The sequence below is a fragment of the Nilaparvata lugens genome, chromosome 6 (genome assembly GCF_014356525.2).
Source record: "Nilaparvata lugens isolate BPH chromosome 6, ASM1435652v1, whole genome shotgun sequence".
Lineage (NCBI taxonomy): Eukaryota > Metazoa > Arthropoda > Insecta > Hemiptera > Delphacidae > Nilaparvata > Nilaparvata lugens.
The window spans coordinates 57,973,144-57,998,367 of NC_052509.1; the positions used below are offsets into that span (position 1 = coordinate 57,973,144).

The 25,224-nt window shown below is 35.2% G+C and overlaps 1 protein-coding gene across 3 annotated transcripts in view; it reads left to right on the plus strand.

Annotated features, from left to right (window-relative positions):
• Nucleotides 1-24,046, plus strand: part of LOC111059298 (protein apterous) — a 181,002-nt gene extending 156,956 nt beyond the window's left edge. For all 3 annotated transcript variants that reach the window (XM_039431538.1, XM_039431540.1, XM_039431541.1), the window contains one exon: nucleotides 18,116-24,046. In XM_039431538.1, coding sequence (XP_039287472.1) covers nucleotides 18,116-18,301 — 186 coding nt within the window. In that variant the 3' untranslated portion in view covers nucleotides 18,302-24,046. The remainder of the gene's footprint in view (nucleotides 1-18,115) is intronic.
• The last annotated feature ends 1,178 nt before the right edge of the window (nucleotides 24,047-25,224 follow it).

Below are 25,224 nucleotides of genomic sequence, written 5' to 3' on the forward strand. Positions count from 1 at the left end.
CAAAATGAATTTGAATGGTGAAAATGTAAAGGTTCGTACAGTTTTATGCGCCACGAACAAGCGCATTTCGATTTTCATCAGCTGATGCTATTCTTATTATATCTGTATCTTACTGTTTCTGTACAAATATATTGAACACAGCATCAGCTGATGAGAAGCATAATGCACGAGTTCGTGGGGCTTAGGTGTGTACGCAGCTTATTACTGTAAACTAGTAGTTCTGTGAACAGTAGACCTCACGCAGTATTCTCATCCACAAGTACCTGATTGAAACTATAGACCTTATGGATATACAGTAATAGACTGGCTTCTCCACACATCTGTAATCACTTGTCAACTGATTTATGATGAATAATAAAATTCTATAGTCTGATTTTTACCCTTATAATTATTGGCGTATGAAGGAGGCTCCTTTTTCCTTTTATATTATCCTTGAAATGCAAAATTTCCAAAAAACCTTGTATATACGTCGACGCACAATTAAAAAAGGAACATACCTGTCAAACTTCATGAAAATCTATTGCTGCGTTTCGCCGTAAATGCACAACATATAAACATTAAGAGAAATGCCAAACCGTCGACTTGAATATTAGACCTCACTTCGCTCGGTCAAAAGAATTAATGGGAATATAACAACTTGAGAGTAATTGAGCTATGGAGAAACATAGGTTAGAAGTATTTTACATAGATTGAAATGGAAGCATTAGAAAATTTTTATCACAAAATAAACGAAGGAATATTATAACTCCATATTTGAGAACAAGTGGAACCGCCCTTAACCTCCCATGAGTTACACGTCACTATACGAGCACAATGTAATTTAAATATCTCAAACCAGCGCATTGAAATTTAATTTCTTCAGGATTTAAGTTTAGTATTTCAATGTGTAGTCCTGAATATTCAATTTCTCAATGTTCTCGAAGAGTAGAGGTTGAAAACAAATGTGTTTCTTGATTTTTTGTATCATTATTCTTTTCTAGCAGCCAAAACCAGGATAGTGTAAATGTGTGTTGTCGAATGTGGGTCATCAAAAAGTTCAATTCAAGTTAATGATAATGAGTTCCGAATCGTTCTCGTGTATTATTACGATTAGTAAAGATAGTGTTTCAAAATTTTTCTTGTTGTTTGTTGTTACAACAAGATTTGACACGAAAAATGCTAGTTGGCCTTTGAGAAAATAATCATGCAACCTCTCATTACAGATCACTTCATATCTGTGTATCTCATGCTACTTCGCATCATAGATAATTCATTTATTTCTGTCTATCACATCCATTCACCTTCATTTTCTGCAAGCTAAATAATATCGGACACTGAATTCTTTCCGTGGCTACGTTGTTGAGAGGCTGATTTGGATTGGTCGGCAAAAACAGACGAAGAAAGGAAGACGATCTTCTCTTCTGCATGACGACAGGTGACTTCTGAAGCAGACAGCTCCAGTACAATGAGAGGAAGAAAAGGTTGTTGACAGCGGGAGGAGTCCAAGAGCGAGAGAGAAGAGAGATCAGCGGAGACAGCAGGAGTCCAAGAGAGAAGAGAGATCAACAATGACAGCAGGGAGAGTCCAAGAGAGAAACGAGGAGAGGGCGAGAGAGCAGCAATGTCACCAGAAACTCTCTTCTTCCTGTCTGGAGAAAGAGAGGATGTGTCGCAGGTGGCTGCTACCAGAAGTGATAAGAGAAGGACAAACGATGAGAGAGAGTGGAAGTCAGAGAGAATACTCCAGTGGCAGCCAATCTCTTTCGGAACAGGTTCCCCACATTTCGATTCAGTTGATATTATTTGTCGCCATTATAAATTGCCGCGCTCTATCCTTTTTATTTCTCTCTCTCTGTAAGAAAAAGGAGTAACAACAAGAGGTAACAGAAGGAGGAGATTGAAAAAGTTGGGGAAAAAAGAAAGAAACCGGGAAGAGCAGAAGACACAAGTGGTCGCGCGGTGTCTCTTCAGGAATCCTGTCCACCGACCATTCTGACGCTTTCTCTTTCTATCACGATTGTTTTGCCGTTATCGGCTCCCTCTTTCTCACTTCTCCAACTCACTTTACAGTTTCCTGTATGGCTTTTTACGACTGAGAACTGGAATTTCGTTTGCAAGGACCGACGGCAGCCAAACTGTCCTCTCGAAATCATCGACTACTTGCTCCCTTTTTGTCTTTTTATCGTCTTCTCCCTTTTTATCTGTTGTCCCACACACAGCTGCATCTATTCGGTGTGAACGGGTAATTGGTGGAAGATCTTTATTTGTAATCTTATGACAGACTTTTGCTGCAAAATGTCGTTTCCGACGGCGGTTGTTATTGGACTAACCGACAATCGGTTAATTTGCCACAGTCAGACGACATGCTTTTTCAATCTGGTACTCTTTCTATTTTTGTTACTGGACAAATCACAGCACGCCTTTCAAAGTGTCTCATCACATGTAATGTTTTTGAAAAGTGTGGGATACGGTCTTGGAATATCCCAACTGATCGAATTAATTTTAATCCTTGACAAATCACAGCCAGCCTTCCAAAGTGGCTCATCACATTTGACAATGTACTGTTTTTGAATAGTGTGTGATACGGGTCTTAGAATATTCCAACTGTTCCAATCGGTTATTTTTATTGGGTAACCGGGTATCAATGTTCAGGATGCACTGTATTTGACACATTCTGTATCTGCTCTGAAGTAGAAGCTGCAGAATTAATTGAAGATCAAAATCTCATGAGCGGATAGAATTTCGAAATCTGAAAACTTCTAAAGATAGCAAGAAACTGGAATGAAAGGTTCAACGTATTTTCATCTCTGAAGTACTTTTTGATTTCGTCAAAGCTCCAGTACATCTTAGTAATATTGAAGTCCCTTGGAATTTCATGAAGTTTAAACAAGTGGAATTTTTCCCTTGACACTTGAAAATCATGAAGTGTAAACATAACCTATTTTTGGACAATTTCTATCTAAATTTGGGAAAGGAACAGTTTTGGGCTTTAAGCTTGTTGTTCCTTTTCCAATCATTCACAGTTAAGAATTATATTGTATGTATCAATGTATAAATAAATTTACTTTGATGAGACTCAATTCTAATGTTATTCCATGGAAATATCACACAACAATTAAGAATATGAGTATATTAGATCATTACGATAAAATTCAAACATATTTTCGATATCAATTCAACCATATTTCTGTTGGTTCCTTGAGATGAGTCATAATACTTGGACTGTTGTACTTTAGGGCCAGCCCATATTGAGCGTTTCCAGATGGCGTTTTTAGAGTCGGCAGGGCAGGAATCTCTCCAATTGGCTGATTGGGTTGGCGCCTGGAAAAACGCTTAATGTGGTCTGGCCCTCAGTAATAAGATGAACTATTTCTATAATCTATTTCAAGAACTTTATTGAACCAATTCATACAACACTAATTTGATCCAGGATTGATTGAGTGGACTATTGTAAATGTTCGTGCTATCTTCCAAAAATTAATAATATATGAAGACTCCCTGATTAGACACATGTCATTCATCGTGTTTGAGGTATATTGGAAAAACTAACTCTCTACAAATGCAGTAAAACTGTTGAATGTTTTACTACAATTCCACCTCATTAAAACTTCCCTGCTTAGAAATCCATACGACTTTTGTTGTTGAAGATCCTTATCAATCATTCCGTAGATGTGTCTGGATAAAGTCAAAATATTATTGTCGTTTTGACGGTTAATAATTCAACAACACATAACATAACACTTTTTCCACACCCCAACAGCTCCAATAATTTCTCTCCTCCACTATTTTAGATCAAATAACGTCTCCCCCGTTTTTCTCAACCCTTTATCCTTCAGATTTGTCTAGTCGAGACTGTGAGTTATGGCCGATCTCACACTTATTTATAGTCCTCTTTCTTTCTAATTTTTTGTTCTCGTTTTTATCGTCATTCTTTGTCAGTGATTATCCATTTCTTGGTCTTGTTTTTATCCAGAGATGATTGTGGGTACAACCAGACTTGTATTACAGGAATGTTTGTCTGTGATTTGGAGCCAAAGTAAAGCAGACTTTGACGGTGACTGTGAAGCATGTTAGTTCACTGCTAGCGTAGAAGGGGCATTTGTCATCGCAGAGCAGGCATTAGTGTCAACCTGTAACTATTTATTGCCAACTAAAACCATCAATTAACTGCGACAATTTCCAGTCTGCTCTCCGAATGATTGGTTGCTAGTTCATTTCAAATCAAATGCATGTTGCAGTCAGGATACAAACACAATGGTACTGTACCAGCTGTGATTCCAATCTATCCTCCATTTTCCCAAAAACATAATTTTGTTCTTCTATGATCTGGAGCCTTTTAAATTCTGTTATTATTATTTATCTGGGGCCTTTTTTATAAAACTAATTAATGACGTGATCAATATTCTTACTACATGCTCAATATTGGTGTCAGTTAGTCCCATTATGGAAGACTTCTTAATATATATGAGACTGGTCCCTGTATTGTTGTGGTGGATATTTCCATTGCTCAATGTCTTAGGCCTCAGTATCCAGTATATTAATATACAGAATTCATGAATTTGATAGGCAAGTACAGTACCCATGTTTCTTTACAAAAAACTGTTGCCTGTCAATTGGAGCAAATGATAATAGATAATTTCTCCATTGACAATTATCCTCTTAACATATTATGAGTTATGAAAAATTGAGGTAGAGTCACATACCTTCAAAATTAGTCAAGAAACAGTAGATGAATTGGCTTGAATTGAAGCAGCTACAACAATATTTATAAAAAAATGAAGATGATCTGTTCCAGATTATAGTTATGTACGTACATTGAGCTGAAATAATTCAAAAACAATAAAATAACTATCAATTTATCAAGTAGCCAAATGACATAGCCACCTCTAATACAAGGCCTCAGCCTACGATATTGCAACGTCGCAGTGTAGGCCTAGAATCTAATACATGATTGGTGAAGAAGATTTAAAAAATACCAGCTGATCTTTCTCACCAATGAGAAAACTGCGTGAGGTCTACTGTTCACAGAACTACTACACTATAATTGAACAATTATAGAGAGAATATATGAAGTATATAAGAAAGAAGAAAGAATATACGATATTGCAACGTCGCAGTGTAGGCCTACAATCTAATACATAAATTGGTGAGAAAGTTCAGCTGGTATTTTTTTAAATCTTCTTCACCAATCATGTATTAGATTGTAGGCCTACACTGCGACGTTGCAATATCGTAGGCCGCGGCCTTGTATTAGAAGTGGCTATGCCAATGATAACACTGAATAATTCACATCTTCGACACTCAAATGTATATATAATAATTCAATTCCTTATTGTTGGAATAGGTTAATTCTTAGGAAAGAAAATCAAGTGTCAATGTAATTCATGTCAATGCTAGCTGATTACTCAGTTACTTGGAGAAATGTTCCAATATTTACTACATTAAAAACGCTGTGAGCGGTATATATTGTAGTTTCACTATTTAGGTTTTCTTTCTAGTCTAAGATAAACAATTTGAAATCTTGTGAGACCCCGACTTGCTTGCTCCTCATTAGCAATGGAATTATTCTTCCATGTTGTTCACGCTTCTTTTTTTTAATATTATATTCTTTCTTCTTTCTTATAATATACTTCATATATTCTCTCTATAATTGTTCAATTATAGTGTAGTAGTTCTGTGAACAGTAGACCTCACGCAGTTTTCTCATCCACAAGTATCTGATGTTACCTGTTCTAGTTGATTCAGTTGAATCACAATTCGTAGTTGAATCATCATTTACATTTACTCTCAAAAACTTTTATTTGTTTTCGGCAAGATCAAAAACTTACTTATGTTAATAAACTCAGTTCACGTTTGAATTTTTATCCCATATGATAATTTATCCATTTCCGTGATAAAAATATTTCTCAACTATTTTAAAATTATTTTTTTTTTTCAATCAAGAATATAATAATCTCTCCAGAATTATTTAGTTCATTTAATCATTTTTTCCTTTCATTTTCAATCACCTATTAAATTTGTTTTTCAAATGTGAGAATATTGATACTGATGGGCACGCATTATAAAAAATATTGAAACCCTACCTTATAGAGATAGACACGGCCAGATATCTGTGTAATGAATGCAATGAATAATCCACTTGTCAGCTGATTGATTATGAATAATTCTATAGTCTCATTGATCCTATTCAAAATAGATGATAATATATATTTTAGTATATGATATATAGTGGTATCAGAGTATAGAGGAATTCCTTTTCTTTTCATTTTATCCTAAAAATGCAAAATTTAAAAAAAACCTTGTGTATTTATCGACTTGCAGTTGAAAAAGGAATATTCCTGCCAAATCTCATCGAATTCTATCATCGCGTTTGGCCGTAATCGCGTTACACCAAATCAAATAATTTATTTTGCCATTTAAAAAACAGACAGACAAAAGAAAATCCTAGTTAAAACATAGACCTCACTACGTTCGGTCAATGATTATTCGGTCCGAATAATGAGACCGATTATTCATTATTCAACTCACCATTTTCAAACCAAGTCCAAGCGTGTATTTTTGGTCAGCGGTTATACTTTGGAAGCAAGTGTATGTTTCCTCCGTTGACTAGACATCATTTGATGCATGCGCGATAATTAAAATCGCATTCTAAACGCACAATTTGTTGTGTTCTCCCGAATGGTCTCATCTGTTACCAAAAAGTAACGGTTAGGAGCCTAATCAAAGCGCCCAACTCAGAGACGCCGATCAGTTACTTCTAGAGAGCCGTGAAACCGTGCATTTAACGGTCACGCTAGATAAATCTCACTCTTTTTCTCTCAGAGTGTGTTTCTTTCTCATCAGTTTCCTACCCACACAGGCTTACTTGAAACATATTCTCAAAGTTATTTCATTTTTCTATAGTGGAGTCCACTTTATAATGGTTGTATTTGATAATACGTTTACATTGATGGCGGTTACATTGGTGTTACTATCCTTGATAAAGTAGATAGCACTAACCTTTACTAGCTCCAAAACGTTGCCAGATATTTTTTTCCATTTTCCACATCTTCTTTTTCCTTCTTCTTTTTCTTCTTCTTCTTCTTCTTTTTCGTCTTTGGCCATATTCGTCTCCATACACCTCCACTCATTCACAAGTGACAAACATTAGTCCTGGTCAGGTACACGCTCTCTCTTATTCACAGAAATCTGTGCTCGCTTCTGATTGGCTCCTGTCGACCAATGGCAAGCCAAAGACCTTAAAGATGCATAGACTCACATACAGCGCTAGTGTCGTACTTGGAATTGAAATCCGCCATTGAGGGGGCAACCCATAAGATTATTACATACCAATGCCACCAATGCCTTTGTGATCTATTGTATTACAAATATATATAGATATAATACTCGTGCTAAAATACCCCAATGGCGGCCTTCAATTTCAAGTAAGAGCTATCATTGGGAAGGCATAGGCATTGTGGGTCTATATCTCTTTAAGGTCTTTGTGGCAAGCGATAGGCTGTCTCAACGAGACGGCCAATAGGAAGCGTGGGCTTCAGTTCCACTCCTTGATTTTGTTGAGATTCACGTTATAAAGTCAGTGGAAATGATACAACGTTGCCAGATCGTTTCTTAACAATGTAGAAATATAACTGATTGACCAAATATTTAATCTCATGAAAATTTGTTATTCAATCGTTGAAAAGTATATCTTCTTGACGAATAAAATATAATTGATATTATAAACAAGAATTGACAGTTAATTTATCACATCAGATATACCGGTATCAGCTATCGTCGTCTATAGAAGGCAGTGGCAAGGCAGAGAATCAGCAACTCTGTTCTCCTATCTTCCTTCTCTGTCATTATAACGTGGACCTCACTGGAGGATGAACATTTTATTGTATAGGATGAGTTACTATTCATTTTCATCGTTCTTCCCCTCGGATGACTTAAAATATACATTTAAATATAATATTATTTTACTGAATATTACTCTATACAAAAGTAATTAACTCACTATTAACTAGATGTTGGAGAAGCAGAAGGAGAAGATGAAGAAAAGTAGAAAAGAAGAAGAAGAAGAAGAAGAAGAAGAAGAAGAAGAAGAAGAAGAGGAAGAAGAAGAAGAAGAAGAAGAGGAAGAAGAAGAGGAAGAGGAAGAAGAGAGACTTGGTTGCAGTTGAGTTCGCGGCTCAGACCAATTAGTAGGACGCAATCCTGTGAAGTGAATTCATTAGGTGTAACGGCCCGTGGTCTGGTAGAGGCACACCATTTGAAAACGATCTGAGAATATAGCTAGCTTCCTGAGAAGAGTGCTATACACATACTAAGATCACTCTGCTTCAATCATTATTCACTTCTCTCACTCACTCACTCACTCTCTCTCTCTCTCTCTGTCTTCCTCTCTATCTCTATGATTCTCTTTCTTCCTCCCTCTCACTTTTTCTCACTGTCTTTATATATATCTCTTTCAGACTGTCTCAATCGTAGAAACTCATTGACGATTTGTCTCTTTACTCGTATTCTATATTGATTGATTCATACAATAAGTACACCATCAAAATGATAGGGAGAGAAAATTATAAGGTAACCTTGTGCTATTCCTCTCCCAAATTTAGATAAGGTTACATATAGACCGAAATAGGTTAAGTCTTGTAGTTGTTCATTTCACAAGATTTTCAGTACTTAATTATTCTCACAATAGTTATTTGTGCAACTAGTGCGCAAAGTGACAGTTTGCTGCACCGAAAGAAACGTTTACGCCCGAGCCTTAGGCGAGGGCGGAATGGTTTGTTGAGTGCAGCAGAGGAACTTTGCGCACGTATTTCACATTAAGTTTTTCCTACAGTTACCATTGAATATGAAAAGTGGGTAATTATGGGTAAAATTGCCTGAAATGCATCAAATGTTTTTCTGTGTAATTTTATTATTGATAAAAACCTTAATTTATTGTCAAATTGAACAAAAATGTTGTCATTGGTTATAATATCTAATACTAATAATTAGCGCGTTGTGCTTCGTTGCACCTCTGCTCACTATAGCAGCCACAGCAGTCACTGTTACCAACTTCATTTTGATTTTGCTGCACTGTTGCTCCATATAACCTACTAAGTATTTTGCGTTGCCATGTTGCAAATCTGGAGTGCAGAAAAATTTTTCCCGCACTAGAGCGGAAAAGTGATTCTTTGCGTTCTGTAATCAGTGCAGCAATGGCCACTTTTCAACGTAACTGTAGGAAATAGTTATTTGTGCAACTAGTGCGCAAAGTGACAGTTTGCTGCATCGAAAGAAACGTTTACGCCCGAGCCGTAGGCGAGGGCGGAATGGTTTCTTGAGTGCAGCAAACGAACTTTGCGCATGTATTTCACATTAAATTTTTCCTACAGTTACCATTGAATATGAAAAGTGGGTAATTATGGGTAAAATTGTCTGAATAATGTAGTAGTGTTTGAATGGCGGGGGGCAGCTGTGTGGTGTGTGCTGTGGTGGCACTGTGCTGTCGTTGTCCTTGGTTATAATATCTACTTAATAATTAGCGCGTTGTGCTTCGTTGCACCTCTGCTCACTATAGCAGCCACAGCAGTCACTGTTACCAACTTAATTTTGATTTTGCTGCACTGGTGCTCCATATAACCTACTAACTATTTTGCGTTGTCATGCTGCAAATCTGGAGTACGCAAAGTACTCACTTTGCGCACTAGTGCGGAAAAGTGATTCTTTGCAGCCTGCAATCAGTGCACAAATGGTCACTTTTCAGGGTATCTGTAGGAAAAGTATATTTCTAAATTCAGATGCTTCATAACCAAACATAGGAGAAAATATCGGGGCACCGAGCCTCCCTCGTTATTTTTATCTATTGATAAACAGAACACAATTCTCTAAAATGATCGTGTTTATATTGCACAGCTGGCTATACGTCATCTTATGAATTACGGGGATGCGATATTTTGAATTTTCACATACTAACTTTTTTACTATCTACAGCTGTTTCAGACAAGGATGAATTTTTCTTGTCGTTCAGCGAGTTTTCCTCAGGATGAGACCTAGAGCAATCAAATCTTTATATCGTAAACCTACTATGTTCCAAATTTCGTGAAAATCGTTAGAGCCATTTTCGAGATCCGTTAAACATAAATAACCAGTTATAAAAATAGCCAGATATAAAAATAGCCAGATATAGAAAAAAACAGATATAAAAATAACCAGATTTATAAATACAGAAATTGCTCGCTTAATATAATAGGCTATTTCACATTATTATCACTTGAATAGGTAAATACTTGAAAAGTATTCATATAGTAAAGAAATCATTTTGCAGGATCAAAAACAAACTATAGCTGCGTTCACAACACCAAAGTTATTAATAAAATGTTAACAACTTAATCCATTAGATTGGACATAACTTATCATACACATGATGAACATATGTGTTTGTCAAGTTCTGTTCAATCTAATAGATTCTATAAGGATTAAGTTATTAACATTTTGTAAATAGCTTTGGTGTAAACCCAGCTTAAGTAACGAAATTATGTTATTGTCATGTGATTTCTTTTCTTTGTGATTGTGTGCCTAAAAGTGCGTACAGATATACGCGCCTCCAACACGCTCCACGCACGCCCCGCACTCGCTCTGCAATCGCTCCACGCACGCCCTCACTCGCTCCGCAATCGCTCCGATCATGAACGTTACGGGAGATGTTAGCTCTTCTCGCGTTCCACTGTTGCTCCCCGGTCGATCATCAATCGATCTGCTCGAGTGGCGTTCGATTGCGGAGCAGAGCGAAAGTCTGTACGAACCTTAACACCTCTCTGTCATCCAATCGCACTTCCTGAAATTGTATTTATCCAGCTTTCTTTTGGAGAACAAATCACAAGTTGTCAAGCCCTTATCTCTTGTAAAATTTCTGAAATCTATCATCAACTAGGGAAGAATACTGAGAATAACTATAATCTTTGATAACAAATAAAATAGCAGAGATAGCCAGTTTGGTGTGGATAGTTATAGACAAAAAACTTATGAAAGTTATGATGTGAAACTTATCTAATGTAGTCATGATGGGACAATTTTCTCACAGTGTAATTATCAGGTTAGATGAGATCATCATCATATTTGAAAAAAAAACCCTAATCGAATTGAATAAAAACACGAATATGTTGTCAAATTCTACACAGTATTCGGTACACGACCATGGTTTGACAACACCGGTCACATTTTCATTCGGAAACTATTATTAAGTTTATTTTAATTGGAAAATGTGACCGGTGTGGTCACGAAACCATGGTCGTGTACCGAATAAAACTGTGTAGAATTTGACAACATATTCGTGCTTTTATTGAATTATGGAACAGTTCTACAATATTGACAATGAATCACACGAAACTCCTAATCCTTTTACATTTTATAAGCAGTAATTCTCTCCGATTTAGAATACTATCGTCCCACTGGTAATTCCAATTATGACATTATTTATATTATTATTAATAATCATAATCAATTTAATAACTTCCTGCCGACGCTTTGATTCCTTGGAATCATGAAATCAATCTTATGATGATTTGACTGATTCCAATCTATTTCACACCTTGAATTTTTTTGTGGTCTAATCGACAGCTCTTCAAAATTGTTGAAGAGTATGTTTGGAATCCCTTCGAAATCTGTAAATTTAACTGTTTTTGCTTGTCAGAAATTAGTTGCTTATTTAGCTGATAAGTCAGTAAGTTAGTAACTTGCTTGTCATCAGTTGGCAAGATACTGATAAGTAAGTTGTATGGCACAGTTTAATTCAATTTCTCTTTTCAGAATATTCATTCTTTATTATCATATGATAATTTGATCTATATATATATAAAAGCGAAATGGCACTCACTCACTGACTGACTCACTCACTGACTGACTCACTCACTCACTCACTCACTCGCAGAACTAAAAATCTACCAGACCAAAAACGTTCAAATTTGGTAGGTATATTCAGTTGGCCCTTTAGACGCGCACTAAGAAATCTTTTGGCGATATTTCAACTCTAAGGGTGCTTTTTAAGGGTTTAAAGTTCGTCTCTTAGCATGTATATTCTTCTTATCCCAATATCTAAAAATTATAATTGAAATGTCCATACCATATGTTAATATAGAACTATAATCTAGAGAGAGTACCTCTTCGAAACAGTTGTTCTGGTAACTAAATTAAAAAATTTGTCAGGTTGGCATTAAGTTGAAGATTGAAATGCATTTATCCAGGACCTCCTAAATACCAATTTATGCAGTACCTCCTAGATACCTATTTAGGGGGTCCTGATTTATCGCGGAGAAATTGATTGGGTACTGCTACTTCATTCAGAGCTATTCCTGGGAATATTATATTACTAGCCGTCAGGCTCGCTTCGCTCGCCATATCCGTTTAGCCAGACGTTTAGTCTGGACCCTCGACTGGATCGTCCTAACATATGATAAAAATATCACATAACATTTCAAATTTGGTAGGTGTGTTCAGTTGGCCCTTTAGAGGCGCAATAAGAACGGATTTGGAAAAAATTTCAAAGATACGCCCAAAATCTGGGTTTTCTCAGCTTTATCGAGAACAAATAAACAGAAAATGTTCAAATTTACTACAGAAGCTCAGCTGGGGTGCAATAATGTTGTATTGGAAGGAATTTGGAATAACGCCAAAGATAAGCCCAAAATTAGCGTTTTCACAGCTTTTCGGCGTTTCCTCACCATTTTCAATAATTGATGTAATTATATTTAGAAAAAATCAGTACACAGGTTTAGCTGAGGTGGAAGAATTTTGTTCGCCAAAGATACGCGGATATAGTAACAGGTGTTTTTCGAGATCAAATTGACATAATACATTCAAATTCGGTACAGAGGTTCAGCTGAGGTCTCGTTGCAGGCGAGCGAAGCGAGCCCGCTGATCTCATTTTTGGACGATCCAGTCAGGGGTCTAGGGGGTGGAGCCCCCTGGCTAGACGGATATGGCGAGCGAAGCGAGCCTGACAGCTAGTAATTTATAAAAATACATCGTAAATTGTACTGTATGGTGATTTGACTGGTTGCAATCTATCTCACACCTGGAATATTCTTCTGTGATCTAATTTACAGCTCTCCAAAATTATTGTAGAATATGTTTGAAAGATCTTCAAGGTCTGTAAATCTACTGGATTTTAGACATCTCAGAAAACATAGTTTTTAGAGAGCAGGAATTGGATGAAGTGGGATATCAGTTCAAATAATATGGTAGAAAAAGAAGTGCTGGGCTAGAAGAAGGGAAAAGTAACAGTGAGCATCTGTCGCAGATCTAAATTGTCAGCTGAATAGCGATGCTTCTTCTTCTTTTTATTTTTCGTCTTCTTCTTCTTCTTCTTCTTCTTCTTCTTCTTCATCTTCATCTTCATCTTCATCTTCATCTTCGTCTTCTTCATCATCATTATCATCATTATCATCATCATCATCTTTCATCTTCCCTTTCTTCTTCCCATCTTCGTCATTATTTCGTAATGTGGAGGATATTTTATATCCTTCTTAGAGAATCGACAATTATTTGTTGAAACACCGCCGATTTATGAAGTTACATAACATTATTATACCATCGTTATTCTAATTGCATTCAATCTTTATTCTCATTGATTAATTGTTTATACTTTTATTTGTAAAACTCGTTGAATAATTAGCATTACCGTCACTTAGTGTAAATTAGGTATAAGTCAGTAAATATTGTAACATTCATAAATAAAGAAATCTAATCTAATCTAATCCTTTCCTTTCCTTCTGTTGCCTTCTCTGCCATCTATCTCTTCCTCTTTCCCATCCTCTTCCTCTAAAATTAATTCCTCTAGAATATTATCTCGCTTATTCTCCAGTTTTTCTTTGATTATCATTCAGTACTTCTCACTTTCTTCCTCCTATTTTGTTCTCCACCTCCTCCCGCTTATCCTCCTTCTCCTTTCCCTTTTCTTCTTCCTTTCCCTCATCCTCTACCTTTTTCTTCGCCATCACTCTCTATTCGTCCTCCTCCTTCTCCTTCTTCTCCACCTCATTGTTCTTCTCTTCTTCCCCCTTCCTTTTTTCCGAAATACGTTTTCCTCCTCCTTCTCCTCCTCCTTCTCCTCCTCCTCCTCCTCCTTCCTTGAAATTATAACATAGACCACACTCTATGGCGAGCGGGCCAAGACACATGGCAGAGAATCGGCAACTTTGTTCTCTTATCTTTCTCCACTGCCATTATAACGTGGACCAGAGTATAATAATTCTGGCGGGAATGATAAATCGGTTGCGAGGTGGCTAGTAATAAGCAGCCGCCGCGACGCCATTGGCTGCTAATTGCCTCGCACTGCTTGATAGATGAGTCGACGCGACGCGTCTGTCTTTGACACGCGTTCAAAAAAACACTTCCAACCAACGCGAACCTGCAAGCAACATCCACCAAAACTAATGAACGGTTTTTGTCCAGAAAACATTAGAATGAAGACTGAACAGAATACGTAGTGTATAGAATAACTTATTAGACTAACAAAATACATAATCTACAGAACAGATCGTCCATAAAGTGATATAGTTTATACATCTACAAAAAATACGGTACCGGCTGCCTAAAAAGCAGGGACATACACAACTAGCGCCCAGAGGTCAAATGGGATTGATACACGGCTCCGATACACACGTACACTGTTTACGTCGTGACGTCATCACTGCCAGTCAAACTATTTGTCTCCTATTTGACAAACCGAGAGATTCCTGGTCGTCAACCTTTTCAACATACTGTCAGAGATGTGTTTGCTAGAACCAATTTGACAGAGATTATTCATTCAAGATAACTGTATCTTAATGAATGTAGTTCGTACAATCATGGTTCTAGCCGAATCTTTCAATATCAATTAGAATGGAATTATAGGATAGAAATATGTATATTATTAACTTGGCTAATACATTTTCATGATACAGTGGTGTTTTGGTTGAATCTTCTTTAGGATACTGTAGTAAATTTGAATTTCGCTCCTTCAGTCGGGGAACGTAATGTCGGCTGCTAGTGAGAGCGAAATGGCATCACTCGTGATGACGTCACGGACGTTCACTTTGTTACGTTCAATCTGTGAGTGCCCAAACACATTCTGACCGCTGGGCGCAAGTTGCACATTTCCAAAAAGCAGTCGTTAGATCATATCAGAGGCCCTGAAATTGATCAGTTGTGACCTGAAAACTCTGACACCAGACCTGAGTCAGCCAGGTCACTCGATATTATTATACTGTAACTTATATCGTCTATAAATATCAACAGAAATACAGATTGATCGAAAAAACACGCTTATCAATCCTCTAAGTTTTATTGTTAGGTTTGGATTACTTTTAATCTCCAGAAAAGTCGAGTTTGTAGTTGAAATAACTAGTTGGCGGAAAAATAACAATTTTCTAAATAATAAAGCTGCGTTGGTCATGAACGGAATCGTTTGGATAAATTAGAATTTTATTGATAGATGAATGAATGAAATAAATTGATTAATGAAATATTTACTATCTGAAGGTGCATATAGACTTTTAACAGGCGAATTTCAATTTTCATAAGCTGGTGCTATGTTTATTATAAATCTGTATCATACAATTCCTGTACAAAAAAGATATAATTAGAATAACATTAGCTGATATGGAATGCGCTTGTTCGTGGTAAAGTCTGTACGCATCATATATTGTCTATCTAACAATAAATCATAGAAAATACTGCAGTGAATAACTATTAATGAAGAAGAGGTTCTTGGGGGATTCACAGGTTTCTTGGGGGTTTCTTTATTTTTACGTTGATTATTGCACTGATTACACCATAAAATAGAAAACAGTAGTTTATTCTGCACTTTTCTAACTTCAACATCTTGTTGATTCAATCCTATACTGTCGAAAATTATAGATTATTCTACTCTTGCCGAGCTTCATCGTATTAAATATAATACATTGATTCAATTTAGGTAAACATTGTAGGTCCTATTTCACCAAATTGATGCAGGTCTCTCCTTCATTTCTCTCCCTCTTCTCTATCCACCGCATCATTAGCTTACAAATTTAGATCTGCGACAGATGCTGTTAGTTTCCCATCTCTATCCGGTCGCTCCTCCTTCTCTCTCGCTCTCTTCCACCCTTCCACCAATCAGACACGACTGTGTCGTGTCGGCATTAATTTTTATTACACGCGAGATTTAGGGAGCACAACGTTTATCTTTGATTCTCTCTTTTTCACACGAGGCGTTACCGACACTCCAAGCTACTAACTGAAGAGATATTACTCTCTCTCCTCTATGCTGAGAGTAACCAAATTTTTTTCGGAGCGGTAAAAGAGAGATGTCCGTTTCGGCTCGTATCACACAGTTTGGCTTTTTCACGCTCAACAATCAAAAAACAATCGGTCGCCTTCGCAACGACACCGACGCCTCAAGACGTACTGCGTCGTTCTGTATGTTCGCGTTCATATAGGTGTAAAGGTTTTAATTGGACGATGCCGCAGCAGTCAACCGCGCAATATGAATTGACTTCCGTCGGTCGCTGCGTCTATAAACAACTCACCGTTCAACTGCTTCTTCTGAAATAGGGCTGTGCTGAAGTTTAAAGGAGTATTTTAGGTGGAGATGCAAGCGTTATGTAAGCACTGTTTCAAAATGAGGTTATAATGAGGATTTCACAAGTATTTGAGGAACCGCCAATGTCCCTCTTGGGTACCGTCCTTTTTGTAGTGTAGGCTTTTTTTAAATAGAGCTATGCTAAAGTTTCGTGAACCGTTGCTTGGAGCTTATGTAGCGTTGATGATAGCGTTGCTTGGAGCGTTGATGGAGCTTGCACCGTTTTCAGAATGAGGTTACAATTGAGATTTCATTTCGAGGAACAGCAATCGTTCCTTATTGAAGTCTAGGGCTATGTTGAAACTTATTTTGAAATGCTCATGTTTTCAGAAGTATTTTATGAGAAGATGCATGCATTATGTGAGCTCTGTTTTCAAAACACAATCATTTGACCCTAAAAAAGCGCAAGACTTGAAAAAATTCAACTGTAATTCATAATCTCACCTTTCTAGATTCAAGCTGAGTCTATCGTTGTGATAGCAAATTGAGGGCTTGTTCAATGAAGCACAGTTTGAACTTAAACTGTCCCTTTGTGAAGTTTACCCTCCAAAAATATTTTGGACAACTCAAGTGTGAAACTGATTTGTTGCTTTTTCGAGTAGCCTACCCAAGTAATTTATCACATGCCATTACTTGTGATGGAATTGAATTCATTTTCAATAATGGTGACAAATTATGGTAATGAAATAAACTATGAAATCGTCTTTCAAAGCCGATAACAGTAGAAATTCATGAGCTACTCATAATATTGACTTTGTGTCTGAAGCCACATTTACATCAGAGTTAATTGTTCACAGGTAGTTTTCTTCAAAGAAACTGTCAATTTTTCCTATAGGTAACATGTTAATTTTTTGAGAAATTAGCAGATTGCCATGATCTGGTGTGAACGTGGCTTTAGAATGTCTTTTGACGACCTTTGTATGAAATGAACAAGTTGCAGGAATGCAAGTTGCACCCTGTGGGATAAATTTTATTGAAAAATATCAGCCGGTTGCTGTTTAGATATCACTTGAATCAACATAGTTAATTCCTGTTACATATCACGAACCAGCATTATTATTATTTAACTGATATACTGAAGTTTCAGAGATATGATTATAATATTTTGATTATTTATACCATAAGATCGCTCACCACTCCACTATTCCTAAAAACTGAACAGTGTCATGTGTACTAACATGATTTTTGATCTCGAAGGATTTCAGGGTTTAAACCCCTTTGAATTATCCGTTCATGCGTTTTATCCAAGAACGGATCACGATTTCTGAAAACTGTTCAGTATATCTCATATTCTACTCAGTTGACAGGTTTTCGTATTATACGATACCCGACTTTGAGAATGATCGATGAATAATTTTTTCCCCATTATGTAGGCAGGTATTGTAGGATATCTGAGTTTGAAAATGTTGAATGGTTAATTTTTCCCCCATGTTTCGGCTGGAAAGGTACGATATCAGAGTTTAAAAATGTTCAGTGAATAATTTTTTCCATTCAGCTGTCAGGTAACGTACGATATCAGAGTTTGGGAATGTTCTGTAAATATTTTTTCTCTTTTGTCGACAGGTATGGTTCCAGAACGCGAGAGCAAAATGGCGACGGATGATGATGAAACAGGAGGGTGGTGGCAAGGGTGGATCGCTGGACAAATGTGGGGATGGCTCCAGCACATCGCTGGAGGCTGCCTATCATCTTCCCTCTCACAGTCCGCAGCATTATCTCAGTTCATCCCCACTAGAATGCTCATCGTGAAATCCACTCTTCCTCAATTCCTTGTAACGGACATTTTTGTGACGAGGAAGTGCTCCAATTGAGCCAACAACAAACTAAAACTAAGTATTCAATCACTCACTAACCGTCAAAAACCTCACGTTTTGATGTTAAACGTCAAGGATTTTTGATGATGATTATCACTGGTTGATGGTGACGTTTATCATAGTTTGAATATGATTATCACTGGTAGATGATGATTGTCACTGGACACTGGTTGATGATGATTTTTATCATAGTTTGATGATGATTATCACTGGTAGATGATGATTGTCACTGGACGGTTGATGATGATTATCACTGGATTATGATGATTATCATAGGTTGATAATCATCACGGATTGATGATGATTATCACTGGTTGATGATGACGTTCATCACAGTTTGATTATTATTATCACTGACTGATAATATTTATCACCAGATTGGTCATCAACATCACTCGTTGATGGTCATTAAAGCTTGATAATATTCATCATGGGTTGATGATTATCACAAGTTGATGATAAACATCAAGGGTTGATGATGATGATTATCACTGGTTGATGATTTTTATCTCTTAATCGTGAATATCGTTGGTTGATGATGATGATTATCAATGTAATTAAAATTAATTAATCAATGGTTAATGATGATTATTACTGGTTGATCGTGAATATCGTTGGTTGATGATGATTATCATTGATTGATCGTGATCATCACAGGTTCATGATAATCTTCATAGCTTGCTAATCATAACAAGTTGATGAAAATCTCCACTAGTTGATAATCATTAAGGGTTGATGACAATCATCGAAGGTTGATGATAATCATCAGGGGTTGATGATAATCATCACTGTTGTGTTGTGAGGGTGCAAAAAGTAACTGTGAATCAATCTAGTAAAACCATGAAATACTCGTTGGTAGATAGCATAATTTATTGAGGAATAAATAGTGAACAATGTAATTTAGACTTCTTATTCGATTCGATGTGAAATTTGGTAGAATTTGTTGGAGATGAGTGAGGATGGAATAGTGATAAATGAAATTTAGACTACTCAATTAATCTGTGAAATCAATGTGTGTATCTGTGAACAGAACGGAACAAGAGCCTACAAATATAATAAATTATATTGATTTATTGAATTTAAATTAGAAATCAATGGGTCAACTTATGTAATTCGTCTCTGCTCTGGAAGCTGTGGTTAATGCTTTGTTAAAAGAGAAAGATAACGATTCAATTAACATTGTGAAGAGACAAAAAATCAGTAGAAAAAATGTTTAAAACAATATATTATTAGTTTAGAATAAACAGTTAATTATTATTTTTGAGTTTCTAAAGAGAAGTTATTAAAAATTTGGAGTGAGTTCCTTTCAAACCATGATAATCTTTTAGAAGGTTTTCCAAAACAATTTCTAAATTCTAGAAATTATTTCCCAATAGGTATCATGGTTGGAAAATATCTAAAATTTTATAAACAAAACGAAAAACATTATAAAACAAAACGAACAAACGTTCAGAACGTTGATAAAAATGGAATATTATTGTAATAAATAAAAATCGAACCATGATGTTTCAGGACAATAATGATTGTCTTCTTCAAATACAAGACTGATTCAGTAAGCTGAAGAAAATATGTATGATAGATTTAAAATTTATTCAAAACGTTTCTAAAACTCATTTGAAACCTAAAAAAAGAGAAAAACAAAAATGAAATGAAAAATTGTTGACAAAAGAAGCACTTATGGAGAAACCATTATTAACAAATTAAATCTAATTTGAAACCTAAAAAAGAGAGAAAAACAAAAAATGAAATTGAAAATTGTTGACAAAATAAGCACTTATGAAGAAACTGTTACTAATTTTAAACCTAAAAAAAAGAGAAAAACAAAAAATTAAATCAAAAATTGTTGACAAAAGAAGCACTCATGAAGAAACCGTTACTAGATAATTAAAACTAATTTGAAACCTAAAAAAAAGAGAAAAACAAGAAATTAAATCAAAAATTGTTGACAAAAGAAGCAACCGTTATTATTATGAAGCACAGCTAAAAGGTACTCTCCAGAAACAAAAGATGTGATAGTTAATAAGATAAAATCAGTATTTATATGTCTCGTTCTGAACGTAATAAAAAGTGAATTCATGGAATAAAACTTGAAGTAGGCTAGAAAATAACCTATTATATATCACCCAACAGTTTAATTTTCTGGAGCATTCAATAAATGAATCTTCTCAAATATGAAATTACTTCCCAATTTATTGCATATTTCCAATTCAGGATTCTGGTGAACTAGATTTAACAATGATCCTTGACGACCGCTATATTCAATTTGATTTTACTCACAATTGATCATCATTAGAAATCAAAATGTTTCATCCAATGGGATTGATGATTAGATTGTTAAGATACGATCTGATATCTAACTGAAGTTCATAATATTTACATATATATATATATATATATATATATATAATATATATATATATATTCATATTTATGACATTATGTACCTGTGTTGTTCTGAAGGAATGTATCTGTTATGTGGAAGGTTAAGATATTGGGTGAGAATGACTTGATATTGTCAAAAACACTAATATTTATTGACATAATTTGAGATACTAGTTTCGGAAGTGACACCACTGTCAATCTTTAGTTCTAGTAAAGTGGAAGTTTAAACATCGAGAAGCAGATGAATCTAGTGTTTTTGATAGAAGCCCTACGATTGGCTGTAAGCTGTTAACCAATCAGAGTTGAGCTCTACGCATAATATTTGGAATACTTGGGCGAGTCTCGGCCAATTACAGTAGAGCTCAACTTTTCATTGGTCTATAGCTAACGGCCAATCGTAGGGCTTCACTCACACTATATTAATTCATATTCTTCTGATCGATGGTGTTCACAATCATATATGCTTTCAGTTTAGTAAAGATTTATGAATTATTCATATTCTGCTGATCAGTGCTCAGGCCTACTCATGCTTTCAGTTTAGTGATTGAAGATGGTTTAACAGCCGAAACTAATATTCAAAATTGTATCAATAAATTGGTTGCTTTGACGATTATGTTGTAGAGTATCATTCACAGTTACAAACTTCCAAGTTGAAATACATAATTTCTTTATTTGATTTCTCACTTTACTTCTCACTTTATTCCTTCACTCATCAATGTTAATCGAATTCCCCATCACTCGAATTTACGAAGAGCTCTTGAGGGATTTAATTCTAACACATAATACATTAAAGACGCTCAACTACAATAGATTATTATAGTTAGTTGAATAAATAACCTTCGATGAACTACAACAAGACTTATAATGTATAACACCGATTGTAATATACAAAGATCGATTAAATTCAGTGTAAAACGTTTTTGTGTATTAGATGTATTTATGTAATTAGTGGTGAACATTGTGAATACTTCCCTGTAAAAAATTGTACAGCTATGAGGATAGAACCTGAAAATTTGTGATGGTTATCATTATGAATGATATTCTGTATTAATATTTGATTGACGTTCACCGTGATGTGAAAAAGTATGGATGTTTCTCACTTGAATTAGAAATAATCGATGTGCACACAATCAGTGTGATTGTATTTCTGGAATATGAGAGATTGTAAGTTATTGTAAAAATGTAAATTTGACTATACACGTTTTCACAGACAGTTTAATTTGTTTAGTTTGAGAAACTATGTCAGTTGATGATAGTATTACCAGGGAATGATTCATTTTTAATGGCTATTAAATGTTTCGGAGCAGTTGATTTCCTAAGAAATTTTTGTTTCCTTATTATGTGCTCATCAAATTATCGAGTTAATGTAGAACATTTCATATTCCTGCAATAAAGAATGATAAAATATAACTGGCTGGAAATTGATATTATATCACATTAAGAATTTCCACTTGAATATTATGTGATCGGTTGATCTTCAATACTCGAGCATCATAAACGTCTTCGTTTCCTAAAGCTGCGTTAACACCAAAGTTATTAACAAAATGTTTATTTCCCGTCCTTATAGATCTTATTAGATTGAACAAAACTCAACATACACATGATGAATATGTGTTTGTCAAGTTCCATTCAATCTAATAGAATCTATAAGGAAGGGAAGATAAACATTTTGTTAATACGCAGCTTAAGAAATGGACTTAATTGTTATTGGGAATTTCCAAAAATCCACTGCGAAATCACAGTTGTTAACATAAAAAAGCAAGTGAGAATTCAGTGATAACATTACTTTAACTCGTATTCTACTATTCTGTTATACTCTCTCTGAGGAGGAATTATAAATATTATTTATTGTGTTGAAAAAACAAAATCGTATGCTTACAACTGACATAGTTGATATGGATGTGCATATAGGTATGCCTCTGTGATGAGTTATGAAAATAACAATATATATAGTCAGAATTTTAGTCTGAGAAAGTATTTTGGAAGAATATTTTCATGTAGTACCAAAAATAATGAATCCGTTCCAATTGAAACCGATCATTTCTAAACGTTGTAAGTTGATATGAGTTGATGTGACGCTTTAGTTTGAAAATTATCATAAACATTACATTAAAAGTGAAAAATATGACGTATAAAGATTGCGGTACATACCGATTTATTAATTAATTATTATTGTACTGTTTCGAACAATACTACATCACAATCAGTAACAAAATATCATTAACGTAAATCTATAATAATACCATAGAGAAACAAATCATAAGTAGATATCCCATGGTATAGGGCTTTTATGTCGCATCTTTTACTGTTATCTCAAGCCGATAGTTCATGTAATTCTTTCCCGTGAAGCTGTGTGACACTGGTAGTCTCTCATATTGGGCCGTTCTTACACTCTCACCCCAAAAAAACAGTAAAATTCAACAATAATCAACAGTAATCGGCTTGAGTTAACGGTAAAAGTTGCGACATAAACGCCCTAACCTTGGGAAATCTACTTACGCTACTGTTTCTCTATGATAATACCTAGTTCAAATATTGAAGTTTGTAAGCCTTTCCACTTTAGAAAGTCTTTTTTGGGCAACAATTGAAAATTCTGATTCCATAAATACTTCTTAGACTGAAATTCTAACCTCGTTATTCAGGTGACTGAATGGTTAAAGGGCTCAGCTCTAGCTGTTATTATTCGAAATGAATTAAATTCAGTATTCTTTAGTATGTAATTTCCAAGTATATTAGTAAATAAAGAACACTGACATCAAAACATAAATATGTTGAAAATAGATGCAGCAGTTAAGAGTAGAACTCCAAAAATATTATAGATATTCTTTTCACGAAGAGTTGAAAAATTATTGAAGCAGCAGATTTTGCAAACGTAGACAGTTTAACAAAACTAAGGCCTCTATGCACCATCTACGTTTAAACGGGGATTAATCAGGGTTCGTTCAAACCCTCAATGTAGCACATTATGATAAAATCTATCATATTCTTTTTCTAGTAAACCAAGATTAGTGTTTAACGTTGATGGTGTATATAAGCTTTAGTCAAGCTGAGCCCTCTTAATCGTCAGATTATTTGAATAACTTCTATTAAACTAAGGTTTAGGTTCTACGAGTTGTAAGTTCGATAGCTGTATTCAAATAATTATTGTGAAAAGAAATAGATAATATTTATGTTGTACGAATAAAGTTGTGATTGTTGTAATAAAATAAATATATTATTCTTGGTGTTTGGTGGTTATCTGCCAGAACTGTATTTATTATTTGAGACGATATCAAATATACACAGTTATTATTTATAATTGTTTGTTTTCATTATTTCTCCCATCAAAACCTATGTTAGTTTGAAGTGCCAATATTTGTTTTGAATACCTGATCTGAAGTGAACGGATAGCGAATACCAACAAGGAATGTAATTAAGTAGGAAATAAGTCCATGTAATTAAGAAGGAAATAAGTCCATGCAATTAAGTAGGAAATAAGTCCATGTAATTAAGTAGGAAATATGTCCATGTAAGAAGAATGAAAACTGTTCATTTCTTTCAACAAATCCAGTGTTAGTTCATCATCGTCATCTGCATTGATGGTTTAGGTTTATTGTGAATGTTTCGGTTCTCATTCTACTGGTACCTACTCATACCTGAGTGGAAAACCACATTGACTATTCTATATTGTAACATTAAATGATTGAACAGTGGTATTCATCATTAGTAATAAATGATTGATGACCTGTTTTGTAAAAGTAATTATTTAATCAAACATGTTCAAAAATCTTTAAGGAAGGAATTGAAACAAGTAATGACTCATGTGTACTAGCAATCAGTTCAAACATCTCGACTTACCCCTCGAATGAAACAACTAATAAATTGAGCAAACATAGAGAAATCAATCATTTATAGTTGATAAGTTCTATCAACTGCCACAAGTCTGATATCTGTAAAAATTCCAGGAGCTCCGCCTCATCTATGCAAAGTTTGATTTTAGATTCCCAATTATCAGGCTTCAGATACAATTTGAACAAAAAAATTCAAGAGGAAAAGATTGAGCATGAAAATCTCTACAATTAATATTCAGTAACATTTTCACCTAAAATTGAAAATAAACTCGAAATTCGAGAAAATTTGATTATTTCAATTGCAAACTGTTGGCAACTGTCTATTAAATCATTCACTATGAAGAGATAGCAGACATCGTGTGTCTCCAGCGTTATTGTACTGTCAGCAGCTGGGTCAGATTTTTGAATAGTAGACTTGATATGCGCGAGAACACTAGCGTCAGGTGATCAATTTTTATAACGGCAAGGAAAGTTGTGTGAGTGCGCCACACCAGATTTTTTAATACTACAAGAGAAAAACTGCATGATGATCCAAAGTAACATCTCAGCATAGGCCGAGCACACTTGTTGGCAAATATGTCAGCACCAACATCACAGGTTAACGTGTTAACAAGTGTTTAGACTGGCTACAAGAGTGGGCTGATTG